The sequence below is a fragment of the Ilyonectria robusta genome, assembly GCF_021365365.1.
Source record: "Ilyonectria robusta strain PMI_751 chromosome Unknown BGZ61scaffold_2, whole genome shotgun sequence".
NCBI lineage: Eukaryota > Fungi > Ascomycota > Sordariomycetes > Hypocreales > Nectriaceae > Ilyonectria > Ilyonectria robusta.
The window spans coordinates 858,800-878,223 of record NW_025764436.1 but is presented as its reverse complement, the minus strand read 5'-3'; the positions used below and the strand labels follow the sequence as shown (position 1 = coordinate 878,223).

At 51.6% G+C, this 19,424-nt stretch overlaps 5 protein-coding genes and 1 non-coding gene across 6 annotated transcripts; 2 read left to right on the top strand and 4 right to left on the bottom strand.

Moving 5' to 3' along the window:
* Nucleotides 1-289: 289 nt before the first annotated feature.
* BGZ61DRAFT_502474 (P-loop containing nucleoside triphosphate hydrolase protein) lies at nucleotides 290-5,676 on the bottom strand. The gene is made up of 5 exons (XM_046251733.1): nucleotides 5,307-5,676; nucleotides 2,612-5,214; nucleotides 1,670-2,565; nucleotides 1,357-1,614; nucleotides 290-1,291 (listed from the first exon to the last, which is right to left on the bottom strand). The coding sequence occupies exons 1-5, from the start codon at nucleotides 5,399-5,401 to the stop codon at nucleotides 605-607; spliced, it is 4,539 nt and encodes a 1,512-aa protein (XP_046110436.1). The 5' UTR covers nucleotides 5,402-5,676; the 3' UTR covers nucleotides 290-604.
* Nucleotides 5,677-9,885: 4,209 nt separating this feature from the next.
* On the top strand, nucleotides 9,886-9,957 carry BGZ61DRAFT_t45. Its single transcript has one exon. It is a non-coding gene; the product is annotated as a tRNA-Arg (tRNA).
* A 1,110-nt stretch (nucleotides 9,958-11,067) lies between these two features.
* Nucleotides 11,068-11,842, bottom strand: BGZ61DRAFT_409935 (uncharacterized protein). The gene is made up of 2 exons (XM_046243232.1): nucleotides 11,418-11,842; nucleotides 11,068-11,349 (listed from the first exon to the last, which is right to left on the bottom strand). The coding sequence occupies exons 1-2, from the start codon at nucleotides 11,726-11,728 to the stop codon at nucleotides 11,097-11,099; spliced, it is 564 nt and encodes a 187-aa protein (XP_046110435.1). The 5' UTR covers nucleotides 11,729-11,842; the 3' UTR covers nucleotides 11,068-11,096.
* Nucleotides 11,843-12,289: 447 nt separating this feature from the next.
* On the bottom strand, nucleotides 12,290-13,362 carry BGZ61DRAFT_472058 (uncharacterized protein; the record flags this gene model as incomplete). The annotated part of the gene is made up of 4 exons (XM_046248286.1): nucleotides 12,290-12,514; nucleotides 12,564-12,966; nucleotides 13,026-13,242; nucleotides 13,344-13,362. 4 exons carry the CDS (start codon nucleotides 13,360-13,362, stop codon nucleotides 12,290-12,292), a joined length of 864 nt encoding a protein of 287 aa, XP_046110434.1.
* Nucleotides 13,363-16,001: 2,639 nt separating this feature from the next.
* BGZ61DRAFT_513039 (uncharacterized protein) lies at nucleotides 16,002-16,658 on the bottom strand (the record flags this gene model as incomplete). Its single annotated transcript, XM_046252166.1, has 1 exon — nucleotides 16,002-16,658. The coding sequence occupies one exon, from the start codon at nucleotides 16,656-16,658 to the stop codon at nucleotides 16,002-16,004; it is 657 nt and encodes a 218-aa protein (XP_046110433.1).
* A 622-nt stretch (nucleotides 16,659-17,280) lies between these two features.
* BGZ61DRAFT_472056 (uncharacterized protein) lies at nucleotides 17,281-19,073 on the top strand (the record flags this gene model as incomplete). Its single annotated transcript, XM_046248285.1, has 2 exons — nucleotides 17,281-17,462; nucleotides 17,534-19,073. 2 exons carry the CDS (start codon nucleotides 17,281-17,283, stop codon nucleotides 19,071-19,073), a joined length of 1,722 nt encoding a protein of 573 aa, XP_046110432.1.
* Between the last annotated feature and the right edge of the window lie 351 nt (nucleotides 19,074-19,424).

Here is a 19,424-nt window from a genome sequence, read left to right as displayed (position 1 = left end):
AGTCTCTGAACTCACTGTCACTAAATACGGTCGGCGCAGTGCAGACGGGTATCGCGAAGGAATCCATCTGTAACCACGTAGAAGGAGATTGTGTGGAAGGGTGGTAGATTTCTTTTACCACGGGAAGTGACAAATCAATTACGCGAGAGCGTTGTGCGCTCTTGTTATTGGAGTGGTGCATCTGTCCGTGATTCACGGAGTTGACGGCTGGCAGCCAGCTGGCAGCTAGCAACTGAGTGTCAGATAGGCTGTTCATAAAGTGCGCATGGAGAAATCCACTCTATGATCCAGAGGTAGGCAGTTAAGGGAAACTATACAAAGCATCGTTGCGTGATATGAGTGAAGGGACAGTCTTAGGGATTCAAATTTGACATTTCTTTTTAACTGCTTACCCAACTTGCCTCATCGTCATCGTCGCCGGATCTACTAAAACCAAGGCATGCTTCTATCTGTCTCGGATGTACCCCTTCCTTTATTGATGGTAGTCCTCTCCAGAGATGCACATCATCATTATCTGGTACCATTTTGTGTCACACTCCTCACTTCTGACTAGGTATCATGAAGCCAAAACCAAATGCCCCTTTTTGTATGCATCCCAAATCTCCTACTCCTCTAGCATAGCTTGTAGATCTTCCATCTCGCCACTGTGATACACCATGTCGTAGAACTGGCCCCTAGAGTTATACAAGTCTTTAGGGGAGCCGCACTCGAGAACGCGTCCAGCGCTCATGACGACCACTGTGTCGTAGTCTATGATGGTGCGCAATCGGTGGGCAATCGTAACGAGCGTACGGTCGCCTCCGGCCTCCTCAAGTTCCCGCCGGAGAACCCGCTGAATGCCCCGGTCTGTCTCGTAGTCCATGCTGGCAGTCGCTTCATCGAGGAGCATCAGTTTGCTCTGGCGGATGAGCGCGCGACAGAGCGAAAGGACCTGGCGCTGGCCGTGGGAGAAGTTCTCACCACGGGCGTCGACGTCGGTGTCTAGAGATATAGCGTTACTGTGGACGTCATCTATCGCGCTGGCGGTGTGTTCGTCTTCGTCGTCGGAGTTTTGCGCAGAGAATGATGCGATGCCCTTGCAGTTGTCTAGGGCCTTGTCCAAGAGGTCCTTGGGAACATTGCCGCCTGGGTCGAGGTTGGACTCCACGGTACCGTTGAAAAGAACAGCTTCTTGGGGGATGATAGTCAGGCCCTCGCGGAGGCGGTGACGGGGAACCTTGGTGATGTCGACGCCATCATAGAGAATCTGCCCTGAGACGACGTTCGTGAAGCGGAGGAGAGAGAGGACCAACTTAAGTACAACAATTAGTGTCAAGGGAACCAAGTGTGAAGAGGGCATGGTATTTTGTTACTCACTGTACTCTTGCCGGAACCTGTGCGGCCCACAATGGCCACCCGTTCGCCAGCCTTGAACTTGAGGTTTACGTCGGTGAGAATGTCCGGGCCCTCAGGATCATATCGAATGGTGACATTTCGGAACTCAATGTCGCCAAACCGTGGCCAGCCTTTGGGGATCACATGGGATGGGTCGTCGGTGTACTCGCCCTCCTCGGGGTAGGTCTCATCGCCCTTCTCCTCGGGTTCTAACTTGACATACTCCTTGACTCGGTGGAACTGTATTATTCGCGTTAACATTTATCAGAAAACTTGGTGTAAACGGATCACCCACGCTCTGCATTTCCACCTCGAGATCGTTCATGCACCTAACTAGCATCAGAATCGTCTGGCTCAGACCGTTGGCGTTAGTGAGCGAGAAGCCGACAAGACCAGCAGAAATCAGACCGGCCTGGGACACGGCGATAATGCCGGCGGAGAGAGCCACCAGGGCGGTAACAAAGTCCACGCGAACCGCCACCCAGCGGTTCGCATTGAAGTTGGCCTCGGCTGCGGCCGACCAGGCGCGCAACTTCGCTGCCAACTCCTCACGGAACGCCTCCGACATGCCTGCTCTGGCACGGATAACAGACAACCCCGCGAGTGTATCAGCAAACTGGGAGAAGACAGGAGACTGAGCCGAGGATGTGAGACGCTTAATGACGACAGCAGTTCGAGTGTACATCTCGCCGATGAGGACGCCAAACAGACAGGTGAAGAGGGCCGGGACCATGAATATGGGCATGATGGTGCTGACGGCACCGAGACGAAAGATCATCATGAAAATCGAGTCAATAGTAGCCCGCAGCATCATGCTGAGCATACCGTCGATGGACGCCATGTCGCTAGAGAAACGGTTCGTGATGCGACCAATAGGGATGTGCTTGAACCACGACAGCGAGACACGCATGATGGCCCGGATGAAATCGTTGTGCAGGCGCCGGGCGGCCCTCCATGCTCCCCATTCGAACATGACGATGACGACCGAGGTGAAACCAATATCTAGGAGCGTGAGCACGGCATAGATACCCATGTAGTATGCGATGTCCACATGGGCCTGGTGGTTGTACGCCTCCACCCAGACGGAGAGCCAGAGAGTCCCAACAAAGCTGAAGATGTGAGGGAGGAGTAGGAAACCCATAATTACGCTCACAAAGGCAGGGTGTCCAAAGTAGCTCATGTATTGCAAGGCTGTGTCATGTTAGCATTGTCAAAGAGCGGAAGGGGAGTATCATACAAGTAAGGCGGCCCAATTTTCCAGATGCCTTCATTTCCTGGTTCACAATATCATTGTCAGGCTTTACCTCCGCACTTTCGGTCGATTCGTTCAAAGTGGTACTATCGGACTGAAGGCCACCCTCGACTTCGTCTGGCGTTTCGGCGTCCTCGATATCGCCTCCTAGAACTTGCGCTAGAGCAATGGGCTTGCGCACAACGCCGATTTGTGTCTCCGCGAGCTTGACCTGCCCATTCTCCAGCGAGATCGAGAAGTCTGCTTGTTCCGAAATCCAGGGTATATTGGTCACCAGGACGGTGGTCCTACCAGTCAGAAGATCACTGCAAAAGCAATGCTTCCAGACACCGGCCGCAGTCTTGGCATCCAGCGCTGCGAGTATGTCATCCAGCAGCAGAAGAGGTGCTTTTGAGTAAAGCGCTCTGGCCAAAGCTACGCGAGCTTTTTGACCTCCCGAAAGCGATGTTCCGTTCTCACCCACTGTCGTCTGGTCCCTGTTCGGTAGCTCTTTGAAGTCTTCTCGAAGACAGCAAGCCTCAATGACGCGATCATACCGTACCTTTTCCATAGGACTGCCGAACAGAATATTGGCCTGAATAGTGTCATTCTGAAGCCACGCGGATTGTGAAGCAAACGCTACATCTTCGGGCCTTGTCACAGATCCGCCCTCGATATATGTCTCTCCAAGGATTGCCAGCAGCAGAGTGGACTTTCCACTTCCACTGGGACCGCTAACGGCGTTCAAACCTCCTTGAGCGAAGTCAAGTGAGATATCATTCAGGCTGAAGGTGGCCTTTTTGTTCCGTCGGAACGAACCCCCTTTGATCCGCAGAGGACCTACTGGGTAGCGGGTAAGTGGTACCGTGCTTTCAAAGTACTTGTCAAGACGGCTGACCGATACCAGTGCGGCTGCAAAGTTGCGAGCAAAGGAGCTGGCCTGCATAATGTTCCTGCGAATGTTCTTGACGAGATAAACAGAGGTAAATGCGGTGGCGGCATCGAGACGATGCTTCTCGAGGCCCACGTGAAGCGCGAACATCACGAGTAAAGAGAGGAACGGGAAGACCTGGGTGATTTGGTTCAGGACGGCCTGAAGGACGGAAACTCTCCACAACTCCTTTTGCTCAGCTGCACGAGCCTCGATGATCTTTTCTGTGATGGGTGTCTCCCACGAAAAGTACTTGATGGCTCTCAGGGAGGCTAGATACTCTGTCACTAACGACATGCGAGAATCCTGGGCCTTCCTAACCTGCCTTTGGGAAAAGTACATTCTTTGTCCTATCCAGACAGACACGGGGGTCGCCAAAGCCAGGATGGCAGTACCAACCAAACAAGCCCATCCGAGCATCCGGTACATGCCAACAAGAGAAATGATGGTCCCTAGCGGGACTCCGACAGTGGCCATGACCATGTCTCGGGCTCTGTAAATGGCGTCCACATCTGAAGCCATGAGATTTGACAAGCGGCCGGCTGAGGTACTCTTGGGCGCCCCCTTTTTCTCTTTACCTTCTGTCTTGGTATTGGAGTGCAACTCGAATGGGTCTTCTTCCAGTTCCATGGAATCGAGGGCAGTGTAATACAACTCCTGGGTGAAGGCGGATTTTATTCGCACAACGAGCCTGGTGGAAGTGAATATGTACTGTTGAAAGCAGATGGACCGGACCAAGGGACCAAGAAACATGAGTAACACCCACAGCCAAGGACTATATGTGGCACCGCTTGGATCGGCAAGATACTCCAGTAGCTTGAACATGCCGTACGCAGCAACATTCTCCACTGTGTAACTGGATCCAATCCAGATCGACATGCGCACCAACTCGCCCTGCTGGAACCGCAATGCCGTCAGCAGCGTCTTCTTCGAGATCGAACGAGCTTTCTGGACTTGGCGCAGGAGGTACAAGGGCTCGTCGTACCAGGCAATATTGGGGATATCAGCCATTTCAAGCTTGCCCTTGGCCCCCTTCCATATGGTGGGTGTCAGCCAGTCGTAGGTACAGTAGAAGGTGAGCCAGCTGCAAGTCTCTTCGGGGGCGGGCTCGTCATCGAGGCTACGGCCTGGGATGTTGATGTCAATCTTGGGAGGCACCCATTCTCTTGGAGTCATCAACGCCAAGACAAACGTGAGGGTAAGAGCGGCAATGGCTCCGATCAAGCTGGTATCACGCAAGCACTGGGACCCCACCTGGATACATGGGAGATAGTGGGCAGTGGCGAGCAGAAGAAGCATGATTGTGAACACAGAGTTGACCTGGTGGAGAGCCACATGACGCCATTGAAGATCGTTGAAGAGGCGCAGGAGGCCTAGGAGGAACGCATAGGCGGGGACAACTACATTGAGAACGTGAACGCGACCCTCAACGTAGGCAAGGGAGAGAAAGGAGATGGAGGCGAGTCTGGCCGCCTGGGAGAGGAGTTCGTAGGGCCAGTGGATCTTGGATGCTTTTGATCGATGGACGAAGATTTCTCGGCGCAACTGAACCAGGCGAACGGCGAGCCATAACAGGGACAAGACGAGGACCGCAGCTTGGGGAGTGCCGGATTGTGCGAATTCAGAGACATCATTGAGCCACTGTATCTCTGGCAATTTTGATGGAGTCTGGTAGAGGCTAAGGGAAGGGGTTAGCATTAGGAAGGTGGTTGAGGCGCGACTAGCCAGTCCATGATGGACTGGGGCAACGACGCTGAGAGGTTTACGGACCTTGTTAGATAAGACTGCTGAGAGACGTGGGTAGATTGATTTCTATCGTAGGGAGAGAACTCATAGCCACCGAAGCGATGAATGACGAAATCCATGATGGTAACATGGGATCTCGGGCGAGATGGGCAGAGGGATGGGAAGGAGGAGGAAGGAAGGAGGGAGGAGGGAGGAAACAGGGAAGGAAGGAAGGAAGGAGAGGGAAGCGAAAGAGGCGAGTGTAGACGCAGATGCAAGATGCAATGCACAGAGAGCGACACGGACAAAGAGAGGAAAGAGCAAACTGCCTAATTAATCCCCCATACCGGGATCTTCCTGTGTCTAGGATCTGTGAAGCCCGAGGGTGGGAGTGAATCGTGCTGCCTGTGTTGCCGGACGCTGGATGATGGGATGCTGGACGCGTGTGTGCAGGGCCTCACGCCCAAAAAGCCGGGAGAGTGGGTTCCTTTGTGGTGGAGACTGCAAGGGGGTGATGGTGAGTGCTGCTTATAGCGGGCCCTGGCGGCGTCACACGCCCTATTGCACTGGCTCTCCAGCGCTCAGAAGCCCCAGAGGTCGTCGTGCGGGCGGCCGGGAGGGCAACTTTGCAGCCGATTACAGGGAGCTCAGTGGGATGGCCACCCCAACTGGCCGAATTCGGCGGGGTGCGCTGTGGGGCTAGCGGCATCGTAGTGCCGGGCCAGGGCGTCCTGGAGCCGCGGCGGGCAATACGCCACCACTGGACCCTCCCTGCCGGAAACAAACCGTACAGGACTGCCAAACTTCACCGACCAGCGAGCGGCGAGTGCATTGGCAGGCACCAGGACACGGGAAGCCAGAGCCGGCCATGCATTGCCCCTTGACCGCCTCTATTCACCGGTTTCGGTGTACATTTGGCGTGCCTAGCTTGCAGCAGCCAGCAGCCAGCAGCTAAGACTCAGAGTCAAGTCGTCTCTTTCCTCATCACCGCGGTGAGTGAGCGAACACGAGGACGGGAGCGGAAGCGCCCGCTGAACCATCGACAATCAACCTTCATCAGCCTACGGTCTTGCGCTGGGAGTGGTGCCGTGCCACCTACTGACGGCTGACGTGCCGCATGGGGAAGGTTGCCATGTGGGATCCAGGGCCCTTTTGTGACCAAACTCGGCTTTACGAGCCGGATCCGATCCCAGGCTTGATAAGACGTGCTTTGATTTGGGTGCTTTTGTGATTCAGAGGTATCGAATGTGGCCTGACTTGGACCAGGTTTGTGTAATGGGGGGCTTGCGTGCTGTGGAATGACGATGATGAACCTGGTTTGCGGCTGAAGCTGTGGGGAAATCTGCCTCAGTCAGTCATACACTTCTTGGAACAACTGAAATTAGGAATGCCGTTGTAGTTTCCACATGATGCGAATGCTGCGTCCTCAATCCTGATTGTTTGTACGGCTGAACTTGATGACGCATGGCTGCCTAAATTCACTAAACTGGCGAATACGAGGTCCGATCTTGGGGTTCAGCGTCCTCTTTGACTCAACAATTACAACTCTGATGGACACTACCTATGTGCAGCTGAGGGCTTGAGGTTACATGAAGGCCTACGTAATTAAACTGGTCGGTCCTCGATGACAGTGCGGCTTTAACTTGACACGAAGATGTCTGACATCGGCAAATTCGGTAAACTGGTTGACACGAGCGAGGTTTGGATTTCGGGGTCAAGCCGCCTCCCTTGACTAGCGAGTACAGTTCTGATAGATGTAAAATTTTCTATTTATTGGTAAAGACAAGAAATTAAATACTTCTGGCATAACTTCGGTGGGTGGCGCTGGGATTGCATGGACTTTCTCCTGTTGCTGAGTATGAACATCTGAACATCAAGACGCAACAATGGACTAAAACGCCATGGATTGAGCATCGTGATGAGTGCGTCCTCTAGTGAAGGTAAATCATCTATATACCTAGGTACTTGCGTGGCCGCCGATGGGACGGGGAACGGGCGTGGAAGACTGTTGGAAGAGTGCACTGCTGGGAAGGGAAAGAGTGGACGAAAGAAAACGAGGTGCAGCTGTACGATGGCGGCGATGTCAAAACTATACGCAGACATAAATTATTTGCTCTAATCCTAAATACAACTATAAACCATACAGCTAATCTAGCAGTTTAGGAAATAATATTTATATAAGCCTTAGTTTTAATATTTATCCCCTAAAATCATTTTTAGGATATTAGACTTATTGATGAAAATACCACTAAAGCTGAGGCGAGTGACACTATTGAGATAGTTGATTCTGGGAAGCATGGATGATGTCCGCAAACTGCAGTGCCTAAAAAAGCAACGCACTGCCTTGGGCTTGTTCTTGGGAAGGAAGGAGCACCCCAAAGGCGCTTCGCTTTTTCGACGCCTGAGGTTATGTTTGCCTCACGTGGCCGGGTGAGGCTGCCATCTGGGTAGTTAAGGAAGGAGCGCCCCAATGGTCTTGGAGAGAAAACACGCGGCGCTGGAACAGGTCGACGGTACCGCAATGCGCCATGTCTGGAGACTTTGTCGAAAAATTATTCCGTGCCATTGTGCACGCCACTTGCCGTCCAAGAATTTTGTGATTAGAGACGGCATGTTTTGTGCTGGAATACGGTCGGCCAAGTTCGATATGACTCAAAGGTACCACGCATTTTCCGTTCGCGGCAGGTGTGCTGGGGGGGGGGGCGGTCAATCCGTTAAAATTACGTGCTTCATGAAATGATGAAAAAGAGAATGAAGAAAGAGGATGAGCGAGAGAAAGCATGAGAGAGGAGTTGAATATTTTACTAGAACTATTTGGGGGAATCTGGAGGACAACTGACAGTGAATCACATCAATGCCCAGGGCGGAGAAGACGAGCGAGAACAGGGGAAAGTGGAAATGAAGAATCTTTCAGGGAAACTACAGTAATGTGTTTTTGAATGATTTAGAGATGGCTAGGCTTGCGAGATGCTATGATGTGGAGATAATTGCTGAATGCTAAGTTCTTTACGTTCCGAGACCTATGCTGCAATTCTGGGGTGACGAAGGGCCTGGGACATAATCTCACTCCTAGGCCTCATAAGTACCCTACCAATGCGTCGTAGGACCAGCTTTCCAAACCATTTCCGTTTTGTCAAACTGTATTTAAATGAAAGATCTAAATACCCGTCGTACCTAGTCGGCTACGACGGCAGACGAATAGAACTATGAGTCCTGACCTTTGACATATGTCTCTGTTGAATTCTGGCATTTTATTACCGTGTGTCTTTGTATCCGATAGTTGGTCAACCACCGAATTGTGCACTCAACCGTAGAGCAAAGAAGAAACTCCCCGGTTCGTTGTATTAATTGTGTGTGGCCGAGTGTGCTGTGGCTCCGCATATTGGGTAGCCGCCCTCCCAAAATCCGGCTGTGGTATCTCCGGCACAAGTGGTGAGCCCAGCTACTATCTAACTTACACATCACCCTCTCTGGCTATTTAAACTCGTCTTGGAAGTTTACTGGTTGTCCTGTCCGTCTGACGTTGCTCCATCCACAGTGTGTACCTGCAATTTTTCCCTTATGCTCTAGGGTTGGACTCTATAAGGCCTCTACCACAAGTGAATTTATTAGGACTTAGGGAACATACATATAATAAATTTAGCGCTTATCCCCTAAATGTGAGTTTCGGCCATTATTAAAAGGCTCTGTGCTGGGGCTGCTGAGTGATAAGTAATGTCTCAAACTTGCTGCGCCGACCTGTGTACATAAGCAGCCCGAATGTCGCCAGCAGCACATATTTCCACGTGGAAACAGCAGTAACAATTACTCTTAATTGCGCCAGCACCCGCTGGATTGATGGAATGTCATCGGCTATTTCCCTTCCAATGTAGTGAGCCTCCACTCTAGTCGCTTGCTGCAGAATCAATAGATGAGTTGGTTGTGAATAAATCATGCGCTTTTTTTTTTAAAGAGCTGGTGGGAAAATAAAGGGCTTTGCAGTGCAAGTTAGTTTGCGGGTTAGCTTGAGACCACTTATAATAGCTGGCGGATGTGAGTTTGACGGCTGGCAGCACTTGCCAGCTGGAAGAATAATAGTTATTGCTATTGTTATAGTATCCATTTGGGTAAAGAGTTTAGTTACAGAATGTTGCTAGTGCTAAAGCGCCCTATGTCCCCTATAGCTACAGAAGTTAATAGAGGCAGATTTAAGTTGTGTTATTACCTGAGATAACTTATTCAGTCTGCAAACTGCTTTTATTTTATTTTATAATACTAAGTAATAAGTTATTAAACTCTCAGTCTTACTTTTTACTTAAGATTTAATATATTTATATTAACTTTTATAAAATAAACTTTATTTTATTTTTCTTAGAATTTTAATTTTAAATTTTAAATTTAATAAAAAATATTTTATTAATTCTTTATTTAATTAATATACTAATATAAGCAATTTTTAAATTTTTATAATAATAAGTAAAAATATAGTATTTGTATAGTGTTTTTATTTTTATAATATAGCTTGAGTTAATACAGTTTGTAGCTTAAATACTGAGTTAGAACGGTGAAAAGTTAGGGAAATCTGGAAAAAGTAAGCACATTGTGATATAATAAAAAATAATTTAGAAACTCATATCAGTCGTTCGGCAAGCTGGCGCAATGGTAGCGCGTAGTCCTCCTAAGACTAAGGCTCAGGGTTCGAGTCCCTGGTTTGTCGATTAAATTCTTCTCTCCCTGATTTTCTCACCTCGACTTCGGGTGAGAAGTCGGGGGTGGATTTTTTTGGGAGTGTACTACACGCTAGCGTATTACCCTCGCAAAGCTAAGGCCAAGGGTTCGAGTCCCCAGTATACCGCAAATTATTTAATTCTCTGTTTAACTTGCTCGGTATTTCCACAGGACGATTCAACCCTGATTACTTTAATTACCCTTTATTTCGTCTCTGCCAGTAACTGTAATAGACGATTCTGACATCCTTACTTTAGTTACTCTTTCTTTTGTGCTTGGTGAGAGAAGAAATTAGTCTGCGTTGTCGTAACGGTATTTTCCACCGATGGCTCCCTCGCAGTTTTCTTTCACGTTGAGAAGTCCTCGTCGAAAAGACCTGGACAGGAGATATACACATGTTGGGTATGCGATCTCGACCATTGTTTTATTTATGTTGTTAGTGTCGGACTTCCTTCCTCATGACGCACTTGGACTTAAAAGGTCGGGCTGACTATCGATGTCCCTCCATTCTTACTTACACCTCTCGCACGGTCGGTGATCAACTAGGACCGTAGCCATTCTGCCGCCTCCAGACCTTCCTCTCGTCTTAGCGCGACCGATGTCCATATTTCTTTCAGATTCTCTGGTAAAAGTTCGCCGTTAATCCGGTGCGACCGAGGGCCCTTAGGCGGCAGTTTTGAGGTGGCCCACCTCAACACCAGTTCGACGACGAAGGTCATGAGCTGTGTGTGAAAGTTTAGGTAAATTAATTTTTGGGTTCTTGGAAAGTTCGTAAATAAAAAATCTAGATCTCTCTAATGTGTAAGGAGGGTGCCCAAGTATTATTGCAGTCTGAAGGACATCTAGGCCACGGAAAGAGTGTATTATGGAAAGCGATTGCGTTGTCCTGACTGCTATACCAGGAGGGAAGTCAGCGGCTAATACTATCGCCAAGACAGCACATGCGTAATTCTGGCAATCACCGAGCACTATTATTGATACAATTGTCTTGCTCACGTTGAGTGGCTCTTGTAACCATCTTGATTACCTAGGTTTCACTATGGTTCAGGGCCACGCATAGTCCGTTCCACGGTTTGGACCGAGACCCCCCCCCCCCCCCCTTCCTTCCTCAACCCTGTGTATTTTTTATCACATGACCTTTTCACGATTCAGGTCGGGGTCATGGCCTAAACACACTGCCGTAGCATAATCTCCATCATGGCTAATAGATACCATCGCACTGTCATCCGCCTCATCACTCTCCTGGGAGCTTTTAATCCTCGCCACTGGTGGCCCGCTCCCCAGTCGCTCCCCCTCTACTGCTCGCCGCTCAATGACCACGTCGTGGAACGTCAGCTGTCTGTGCGAGTGAGCCTTTATGGCTGCCTCTTTTGCAGCGAACCTAACGTGGAGGCGAGAGTTAGTCTTGGCTTCTCATCCTGTAGTCGAGACCAGCATGTGTCAACTTACCTCCCTGCGATGAACGCCGAGCACTTCCAGAGATCAGGGTCCCGTGCCGCCAACTCCTCATGCAGCTGCTGCCCTTCTTTCAAGGTTGCCACTATAGACGATGCCCCGGCCGGTTTGCCATCACTCAGCACCTTTGACGCGCGGGTCAAGACATGCAGGCGCGCATCGTTGCAAGCTAGCTCCTCGGGAGCGAGGATGCGATTCACGAAGCGCCTGGCACGTGTGCCGGAGAGGATGCGATAGATGCGCGATATCTGGCAAATATCGGTCCCAACATTCAGTGGAAATGGGAAGGTTCGCAGTGGCCTCATCTGCCCGTCCTGATATGCTGGTCTCGGGTGCGTGTGTTTGGTCGAGTAACAAGGAAGGTGCTAAAACTCATCGGAACCGCCTTCCTCCCAATCCTGCGTCCAGCCCGACTGCAGTCAGGGGTGTGGCGGCAACTTATCGATAGGGCACTGGTCTAAGCTTTAGGTCGGATGCAGTGGGGCTCTAGCTTCACGACGTCATGGAAGACAACGGCGAGTTTTATCCACCGGACGAAGACATCCGAATCTACGGCACGGGCGAGTGAGAAGAGAGGCTTTGGGATATTCAATTATTGAGAGGCTGAAATAAACGAGCGCGTCATCGAAATACATGCTCAAACTACCGTCGACGCCACCCTGGCCTTACTCCGCATGGCAAAAGCCCCATTGGCGGATGGCCCCTTCAATCCCCCATTAGTATCCTAGAGCTAGCACGCGACCATCTGCTATTTCCCATCGAGCCTTGGGCCTTGAACTTTGATCCGGAAGAAAGAAGGATGAATGGAGACTGATGGTTGTCGAAATTTGGTGCCTGCCAAAACATTCCTTCTGAGAAACTGCTTCTTATTCGGCGAGCAGCGGTGCGCGCTCCTGATCCGCCGGTGGGGCTTGTCTCCAAGAAAACTCCCTGCCCCTCCAAGCAGGAACTGCCACCACCAATGTCAGAATGAAGAGAATAGACATGATGACGAAGGCGAAAATCCACTGGAGGGCAATGACTTGGTGATGGAACTGGGCGACACCAAGAGAAGCCGCGAGCACGCTGAGAGCGAAGCCCATGGTGTAATCCTATCGCGATGTTAGCATTAAGTGGCGTGCCTTGCCTCGAGGAGCTTACCTTGTAAATGATGATGAAGAAAAGACCATAGACGAAGATGGCCCAGATGAAGATGTTGCCAAAGATGCGAGGCACCAAATGATGGGGATGGGGAATCATCAGTGCGCCGTTCCAGTAAATGGCAACAAAGGTCCATGCCAGAGGACCGGAGACCACAGGGGAGTGGATGAAGCGAGGGTAGGTATTATGGCGGAAGTACAGCGAGGAAAGGTTGAAAAAGTTAAGCACCAAGATGACCTCAGCCCAGTGAAAGTGAGATCTGACAAAGAGCATGATGAAGGCAAAGTGGAAAAGGTTGTTGAAGATGAAGTGGCTGCCGACGCTGGCAGCGGCATTGACGATGTCGGTATTGCTCGAGAAGAGGTGTCCGATGTAGCCGGCCTGGAGGATGAAGAGAACGACCCTGTATAGAAGTCATTAGCTATATGAAGCGTCACTGGGGTTGCTGGATCTAGCACGTACCAGTAAATTGATGTGATGGTGGCGTTCAAGGTGAAAGCAGTGCGGTACAAATCATTCTGGTCCCAGATACGCCTCCGAATGCTGTAGCCATCGCGGGGTTCGTTGACGGTGTAGTAGACAGAGACGATGACAGAGAGAAGCCAGGTAACGAGAGTCAGAATCTTGTATGTGAGAATAGCTCCAGAGGTGTGAGACTCCCTCCTGCTGAAGGGGTTCACTATACAGTTGGTCATGGTTAGCCATGGGATTTTTTTCAACACCCAGTTCGCGAGTGTGGGCGAGGGGGCAGAAGGAAGACTGCACACGAAGGACACTTACACTGGTCCCAGTTCACCATGATGGACGGTGGGTAGACCTAAGACGGTCGAGGTTTGTTGGGTATCGAATAAGGAGTTTAGCAAAATTGCTTCGTGATGAGACCGGAGGACGCGTACGCGGACTGTGAATGCGACTGTGTGGGTTGCACAAAGGCAAAGGGGATGCAAGAGGAATAAATTATCGTGGGAGGATGGGAAGTGAAAGCATTTAAAGAAGACCGACCCAAGCCGGCATTTGCGGGGAAACCTCAATGGAGACTCGAGAAAGCAGCCGAGAGGGGGAGGGGTGGGATCAACAAGCACGTACTCCTCGGGATCGTGGTGAGCAACGATGTCGATGTCACACCACATGAGAAGGAAGGAAGTCAAACAGCAAGCACCGGGGGTGCCCATGAGTGGAATGGGCAAGGCGATGCGCATGACGCCTCGATACACTAGCCCGTGTCTCTAGTGAAGAGTACTTGCTGGTCTTAGTTACTAGTTACCCCATAAGGGCCCATCAGACGCCATCGTTTGAGCTGTAGCTGTGTGAGAAGCAAGGTGTTGCCGAATTCGTACATTCGATCAGCCTGGCAGGCCAGATGACCTCACAGTGAATCCTGAGAAGCGCTTGGGGACGGGATTGTCTTGCGGGGGGGTGGGCTCAGCAGGAGACGCTTGATCGGAGAATTTCAAGCACGACGAGTGAGGATTGGCTTGGGTTCTTAGCGGGTGGTGGAAGGATTGGATGCAGTCCAAAGCGGTGGCAGGGTGATGGGATTAGCACGAAGCCATTACTAGGCGTGTGTAGTGTCATAATGTCTAGGATATACTAGTATCAAATTGGAGGTAGGTACCAGTATACGGCCATTTGATGGTGATTGGGTTGTAGTGGGAGTGGCTGTGGTAATGTGGGTGCCTGGCCGGATTCGATTGTCTTACTCAGAACCCGCTCAACAAAGGTCTGGGTTACTCGGAGGAGAATGGATATATGTGCGCCGCTTGTACTTGCAAATACGTCGCTACAACACTGAAGGCGGCGTTCTGCTAGCCGAGCAGCCGTGGATGCAGTTTCCAGATCAACATAGCGTCAGTTGTGGTCCGCATTCCACCAACTTTCCACCAAGACTCATTAGGCCCGACCCGAGTCTCATCAGTCCGGCGCTGGATTCGCAGACAATAGAGACTCGTCGAGAGAACGCGTGGTGCATGCGGCAAGCATGCATTGGGACCGCTGCAGGGAAGCGGCGTCACAGGGTCAGTGTGATTGGCTGTGGGCGATCATAATGACGACTTCGACTTTGGGCTGCACCACCAGCCTGCGCCTGGATCAGCTCACGGCGGCAGGAGTGCGCCTTCCCCACCCCCTGCCGCCCGGCTGTGTGTCCGTCCGGGTGTTTCCTCCAAGCGGTTTTGAGTACGTACCTACCCAAATACCAACTGCTTGTTAGGCATCTTGACAAGTATCACGCCGAGGTGCTACCATCCACCTGGTCCCTCAGCCGGGATCGTCTCAAACTCGTGACCCTCAGGCAACACTTTTCCCATTTTGTCGACACACGGCAGGCGTCGCCGTTGCGCATGGGACCGGCCAACCTCGAAACCACCCAATCACTCCTCAACCAGCCACTGCCCTCAAACCTTCCTCACCGTCATCGAGATTCACCACCAAGTTGATTTTCACCTGCTTGGCTGCATCTTCTCTTTGCACGTTGCGGTTTGTCTTCTGCACAATTGGCTGTCCCAGCCTCGGCTCGAGTGTGCCTTGTTGAAAATGGCCACCCCCTTCGTCAGCAAGAGCTCCTCCATCGCAGCCCATGGTCGGCGGCCGATCGGTCTCCGAGCGCACTGAGCGATACTGAGCCTTGTCGGACAAACTCGACATCAACACGACAGGGGGCTTTCTTGCTTAATTGCTGCGGTAGCTGTCGCATCAGTAGCTGTAGGTCACTGCAGCTTGCAGGCACACAGTTACGGTTCGCCGTGTTTCAGTCCCACACCCACTCACACGCTCTCTCACACACTCACTCACTTGTCCACAATCCCAACCCAACCATCGACTCACTCACCACCCACTCCCCCGCTTGTTGCCGCCCTCACTCATCAATCACGCACTTGTCTGGAGGATGCGTGCGTAACCCCTTACACCATCTCCTCATTCTTCACGCCAGGGTTCCCGCCATCCTGCACTTCCCGGCAGCCACCCTGTCCGACTTAATCGGCATTCGCTTACCCAACCGATACCCCAAGAGGGAAACCTGAAGCTAGGTTGGGCTGGCCTGGCAGGACCACGAGATGTCAAGACGCTCGAGGTGCGACAAGTTATGGCCCAAAAGCCTCTTGAGGCGTTTGGTGGCATACAAACACCTGACTTGTGTTCACGAACTTCAAGCATCAATGACAGCACCAAATTCTTCAAGTTTCTATCTTGAACGAACACCGCCAAGATGGCAATGTTCATCCTCGCCATTTTTTTATACGGTTACCGCGGGCTCTCTCCTGCCGGCTCATGACAATTTCTCCAGTAATGCTTGTTTCCCCCGCTGATGCAACCACTCAAGATGTATACCAAAACTCCCATGCCCAAATCAAGATCTACCTGTCAATGCTAACCCCAAGCGAATCGTCGCAAACTGCATTTGTCCATGCACATCGTATACTCATATCGACAAATGTCGCATCATTGCCGAGTTCTAGACGAGTGACCAAAGAGCCTGTCGCCAGCCTGTCGCCAGTTCTCCCAGCTCGATTGGCGTGACTGTGGCTCAGCCGGTTTCCAGTCCGCATCTGGTCTCTGATGGCTGAGACAACTTCCTCTTGCCCTCCTCTTCACCGCCATCCTGTCGACATGGTTGTTGAAATCCGCACTCTCGTGAAATCGGTTACTTGGTTGAGTTGAGCCAGTCCACTTTGTCTTGTTCTCTGCCACCCTGCGCTGTACTCGCATCTTGGTGAAGTCGGAGTTTTGGCTGATGGTGTATGGGCATTCGAAGGAAGTACCACTCTCGAGCCGAGGGCTGGCACTGCGAGCACGAAGAGATTCACTCTGTGCAATGGGTTCGTATACATTCGGGATGAGGGGCTCTTCGCTCAGGCCATATTGCATATCCCTTTGGTTGTTCTCGTCGACATATATACTGCGGACGTCATCGACGTCGAAATGGGCGTCCATCTTTTGTGAGCATGTAGTGTTGATGATGGATGCGGGCACCGGGGAAGTAGGTGACGGAAACCCTCGGCGTCCATGTGGCTCTGGTTTGGGCTTTAAACCTTGCTGGCCGGTCCTCTGCGGGAATGAGAATCTACCGATTGTATTTTGGGCGGGAATCACATACATGATATATTTACGTGTGTCGGCACATCACCTGCGCGAAATCCCGGCCAGGTTGGGCCGCCGGCAGGAGATCACCACGTTCCCTCGCGATCCCTCGCAACCGCCATTGGCTGCGGCGTCCAGGGGCCTCTTTCGGAATTTTCACAAAGAACGCCCAAAGCCGATTGCAGAGCCCAAATTCCAAAGCGCTCAGTCCAGGATGTCGGGTCATGCGGGGGGTGGATTTCCAAGATATGGCTGCGCCGCCGGCTCACTCGCATTGGTCACCCGATATATGCCAATGAGATGGCGGCACAGAGCGAAATTACAATTGCACATTTGCTCAAGACTGCGAGTTTCAGTTGCCTTCACGAGGCAACGGGACTATGTGGCTTGCTGCGGACCACCTGTTGGGCTTTCCGCACTGCTTGGCCAGCACAGCCGATCAATCCCTCGACCGCTTGACCGACTGATGGGAAGCCTTAAGGAAGGCCGTCGCCAACATGTCCCCACGCCGGCCAGCTTCCCTCGAATCTCTTTGTGTGTCCTTCGACCGAAAGCACCTTGGCAGCTCCTCAGATTGCTTCCTTACCCTCTGTTCTCGCTTCTTCTCATCGTGTAAGTCCCCGAGTGGTCCCCATGCGCCATGGGGGACACAATACCCCCCATAGGACGAGGCTCTGGGCGCAAAGACAAGAACCGGCGCTCCTCCCGCATTACCGATGCCACCTGGGACCAATACAAGCCTCTGTTGTGCAAGCTGTACAAGTCGTACACGCTCATGGTGGTCATGTCATTTATGAAGCAGCGCTTCGGCTTTGCTCCCAGGTATGTTAGAACCAGTCCGACCGAAGCCGAGTAGAACCGTCATCTGATCTTATCTCTTCCCCGATCAACAGCAAGCGACAGTACGGCTACCGATTCGAGAAATGGGGCGTCAGGAAGTACCTTGGGCCCGATAAACCGGGTCCCACGCGGAACGTTGCCGGCGTCGATGAATTACCCAACGAACAAATTGTCGACGAGTTCTTTGGAGACATGTCTCCGGATCTCAACAGCCCCGAATACGGATCGGGCTTGTTCCTGGACGTCCCCGGCCGTGGCAACAATAAAGGTGCCATCGCTCATCACGCCCCAAGCAATGCATCTGCAACCTCTGCAACCTCTGAGGCCAGTGCGAGCTACTTGGATGAGGATACCGACTTTGAAGACTCCCCGTCGTCGCCTGAGAAAACCACGTCTCCCATAAGCTACCCATGGGGAGCTGACGACGATGCAAAGAAGCTCGTTGCCGACTTTTGCTCTGCAATGTCCGATGACCAGAATGCCTTCGACATCTACCTCAATCTCTTCGATGCCCTCTCAAAGTCTCCCGCATCACTGATAGCAGCCAAGAGCATGATCATCACATCCTTGACCCGCGTCGCACAACAACCCAAGAATGCAAAACAGGCTCGGGATCGACTCTCACGTTTTCGGGATCACGCCAAGACCCATGGGTCTGATCGACCCTTTCTGTTCTCGATGCTCGATGCATGCATGGAGGAGCAGGAAGAGGTCACAGACGAGTCGCCAATCCACCTTCGCGTCTGCGAGATCATCCGGAAGGTCCTCGGCGACAACACTACGCTCGGGGATATCCCCCACAGTTATGCGGCCATTGACCTCGTGACGTATCACTTCCTCTCTTCGGGTCTGGAAGTGTACGAGAAGGCCATTACCGCCGACGATGGAAAACCAGCGACCTTGTCGTCGGAAGACCTACTCTATCAATACGTTTATAAGCAGCCATTGGCGGAAACTATCCGCTACGGTGACACCTCCCCTTTGCGCGGCTGCATTACTTGGTGTGCGAGACAATTGACGCTCGCCCACAAAATTCCACACGAGATAGCTTCTATCCCGTGCGACGACTCGCAGCGTCAGTGGTGCGACAACGTCCAGCTCTACTGCACCCTTTGGCACACTATGCTGCTCAATGTTCAGAACGGCATGCCGCCTCCTTGGTACGGTCCCTGCGAGTCAGCTCTTGGAATATCTCCTTCCGAGCTTCTCGTTACAGTGTGTTGGATGATTGGCGCCGATGTCGGTAGACCCGGTTCTAGCAACGACATCCTCAAACGGGCAACTTCCGTAGTCGAGGCCATGAGTCAGTTGCAGGAGGGCGATCTGTGGATTAAGTTCCTCAAGTTATTCACGTGGATGAATAAACTTGTCGACCCGGGCGAAGATGACAAGAAATTCGAGGCCACCATCCTCCAACACACCCGCCGCTATATATCTGCCACTCTCAACGTGGAACTACCCTTCCCGCACGAGCCTGTGGTGGATATACCAGACTTTCATTACCTCGATGGGCTAGATCCCTTCTCAACTGGCGACAGCAACAATCCCATGGCTCTCGGAGTCTTCGGCGACCTAGGTGGTATGGAGATGTAGCCCGTGGAAGAGCAATCTTCCGCGTCAGAATTGGAGGATTTGTGTTCTAGCACGACGAAGGGGAATTAGTTTCTGCTTGTTGTAATTGCTTTGTTGCTTTTTGCCATTCGTGAGATACCCGCCATTCTCTTGGGGTTCCCATATCAAATGTTATCGATTACTATGCAACCGTGCCTCGTCCCTGTAGTCGTCCGTGTAGTACACATGACGTCCACATTGGCAAGCCTACTCTATATTTCAACATGAGCCGATACAATTACTAAGAGAGTGGCTGGTTCAAGATATCTAGCCTCTGGATTTCCCAAGTCACGGGGCATCTCCAAGACAAAAATGGGTTGAAATCGCCGCGTC

Bases quoted from the DNA above. Each gene is read 5' to 3' on its own strand.
- BGZ61DRAFT_502474 (XM_046251733.1), bottom strand. From the start codon at position 5,401: ATGGATTTCGTCATTCATCGCTTCGGTGGCTATGAGTTCTCTCCCTAC. The intron at 2,566-2,611 runs GTATGATACTCC...AACATGACACAG, and splicing joins AAAATTGGGCCGCCTTACTT to CCTTGCAATACATGAGCTAC. The intron at 1,292-1,356 runs GTGAGTAACAAA...GTTGTACTTAAG, and splicing joins CAGGTTCCGGCAAGAGTACA to TTGGTCCTCTCTCTCCTCCG.
- BGZ61DRAFT_409935 (XM_046243232.1), bottom strand. From the start codon at position 11,728: ATGAGGCCACTGCGAACCTTCCCATTTCCACTGAATGTTGGGACCGAT. The intron at 11,350-11,417 runs GTAAGTTGACAC...CCTCCACGTTAG, and splicing joins TCGGCGTTCATCGCAGGGAG to GTTCGCTGCAAAAGAGGCAG.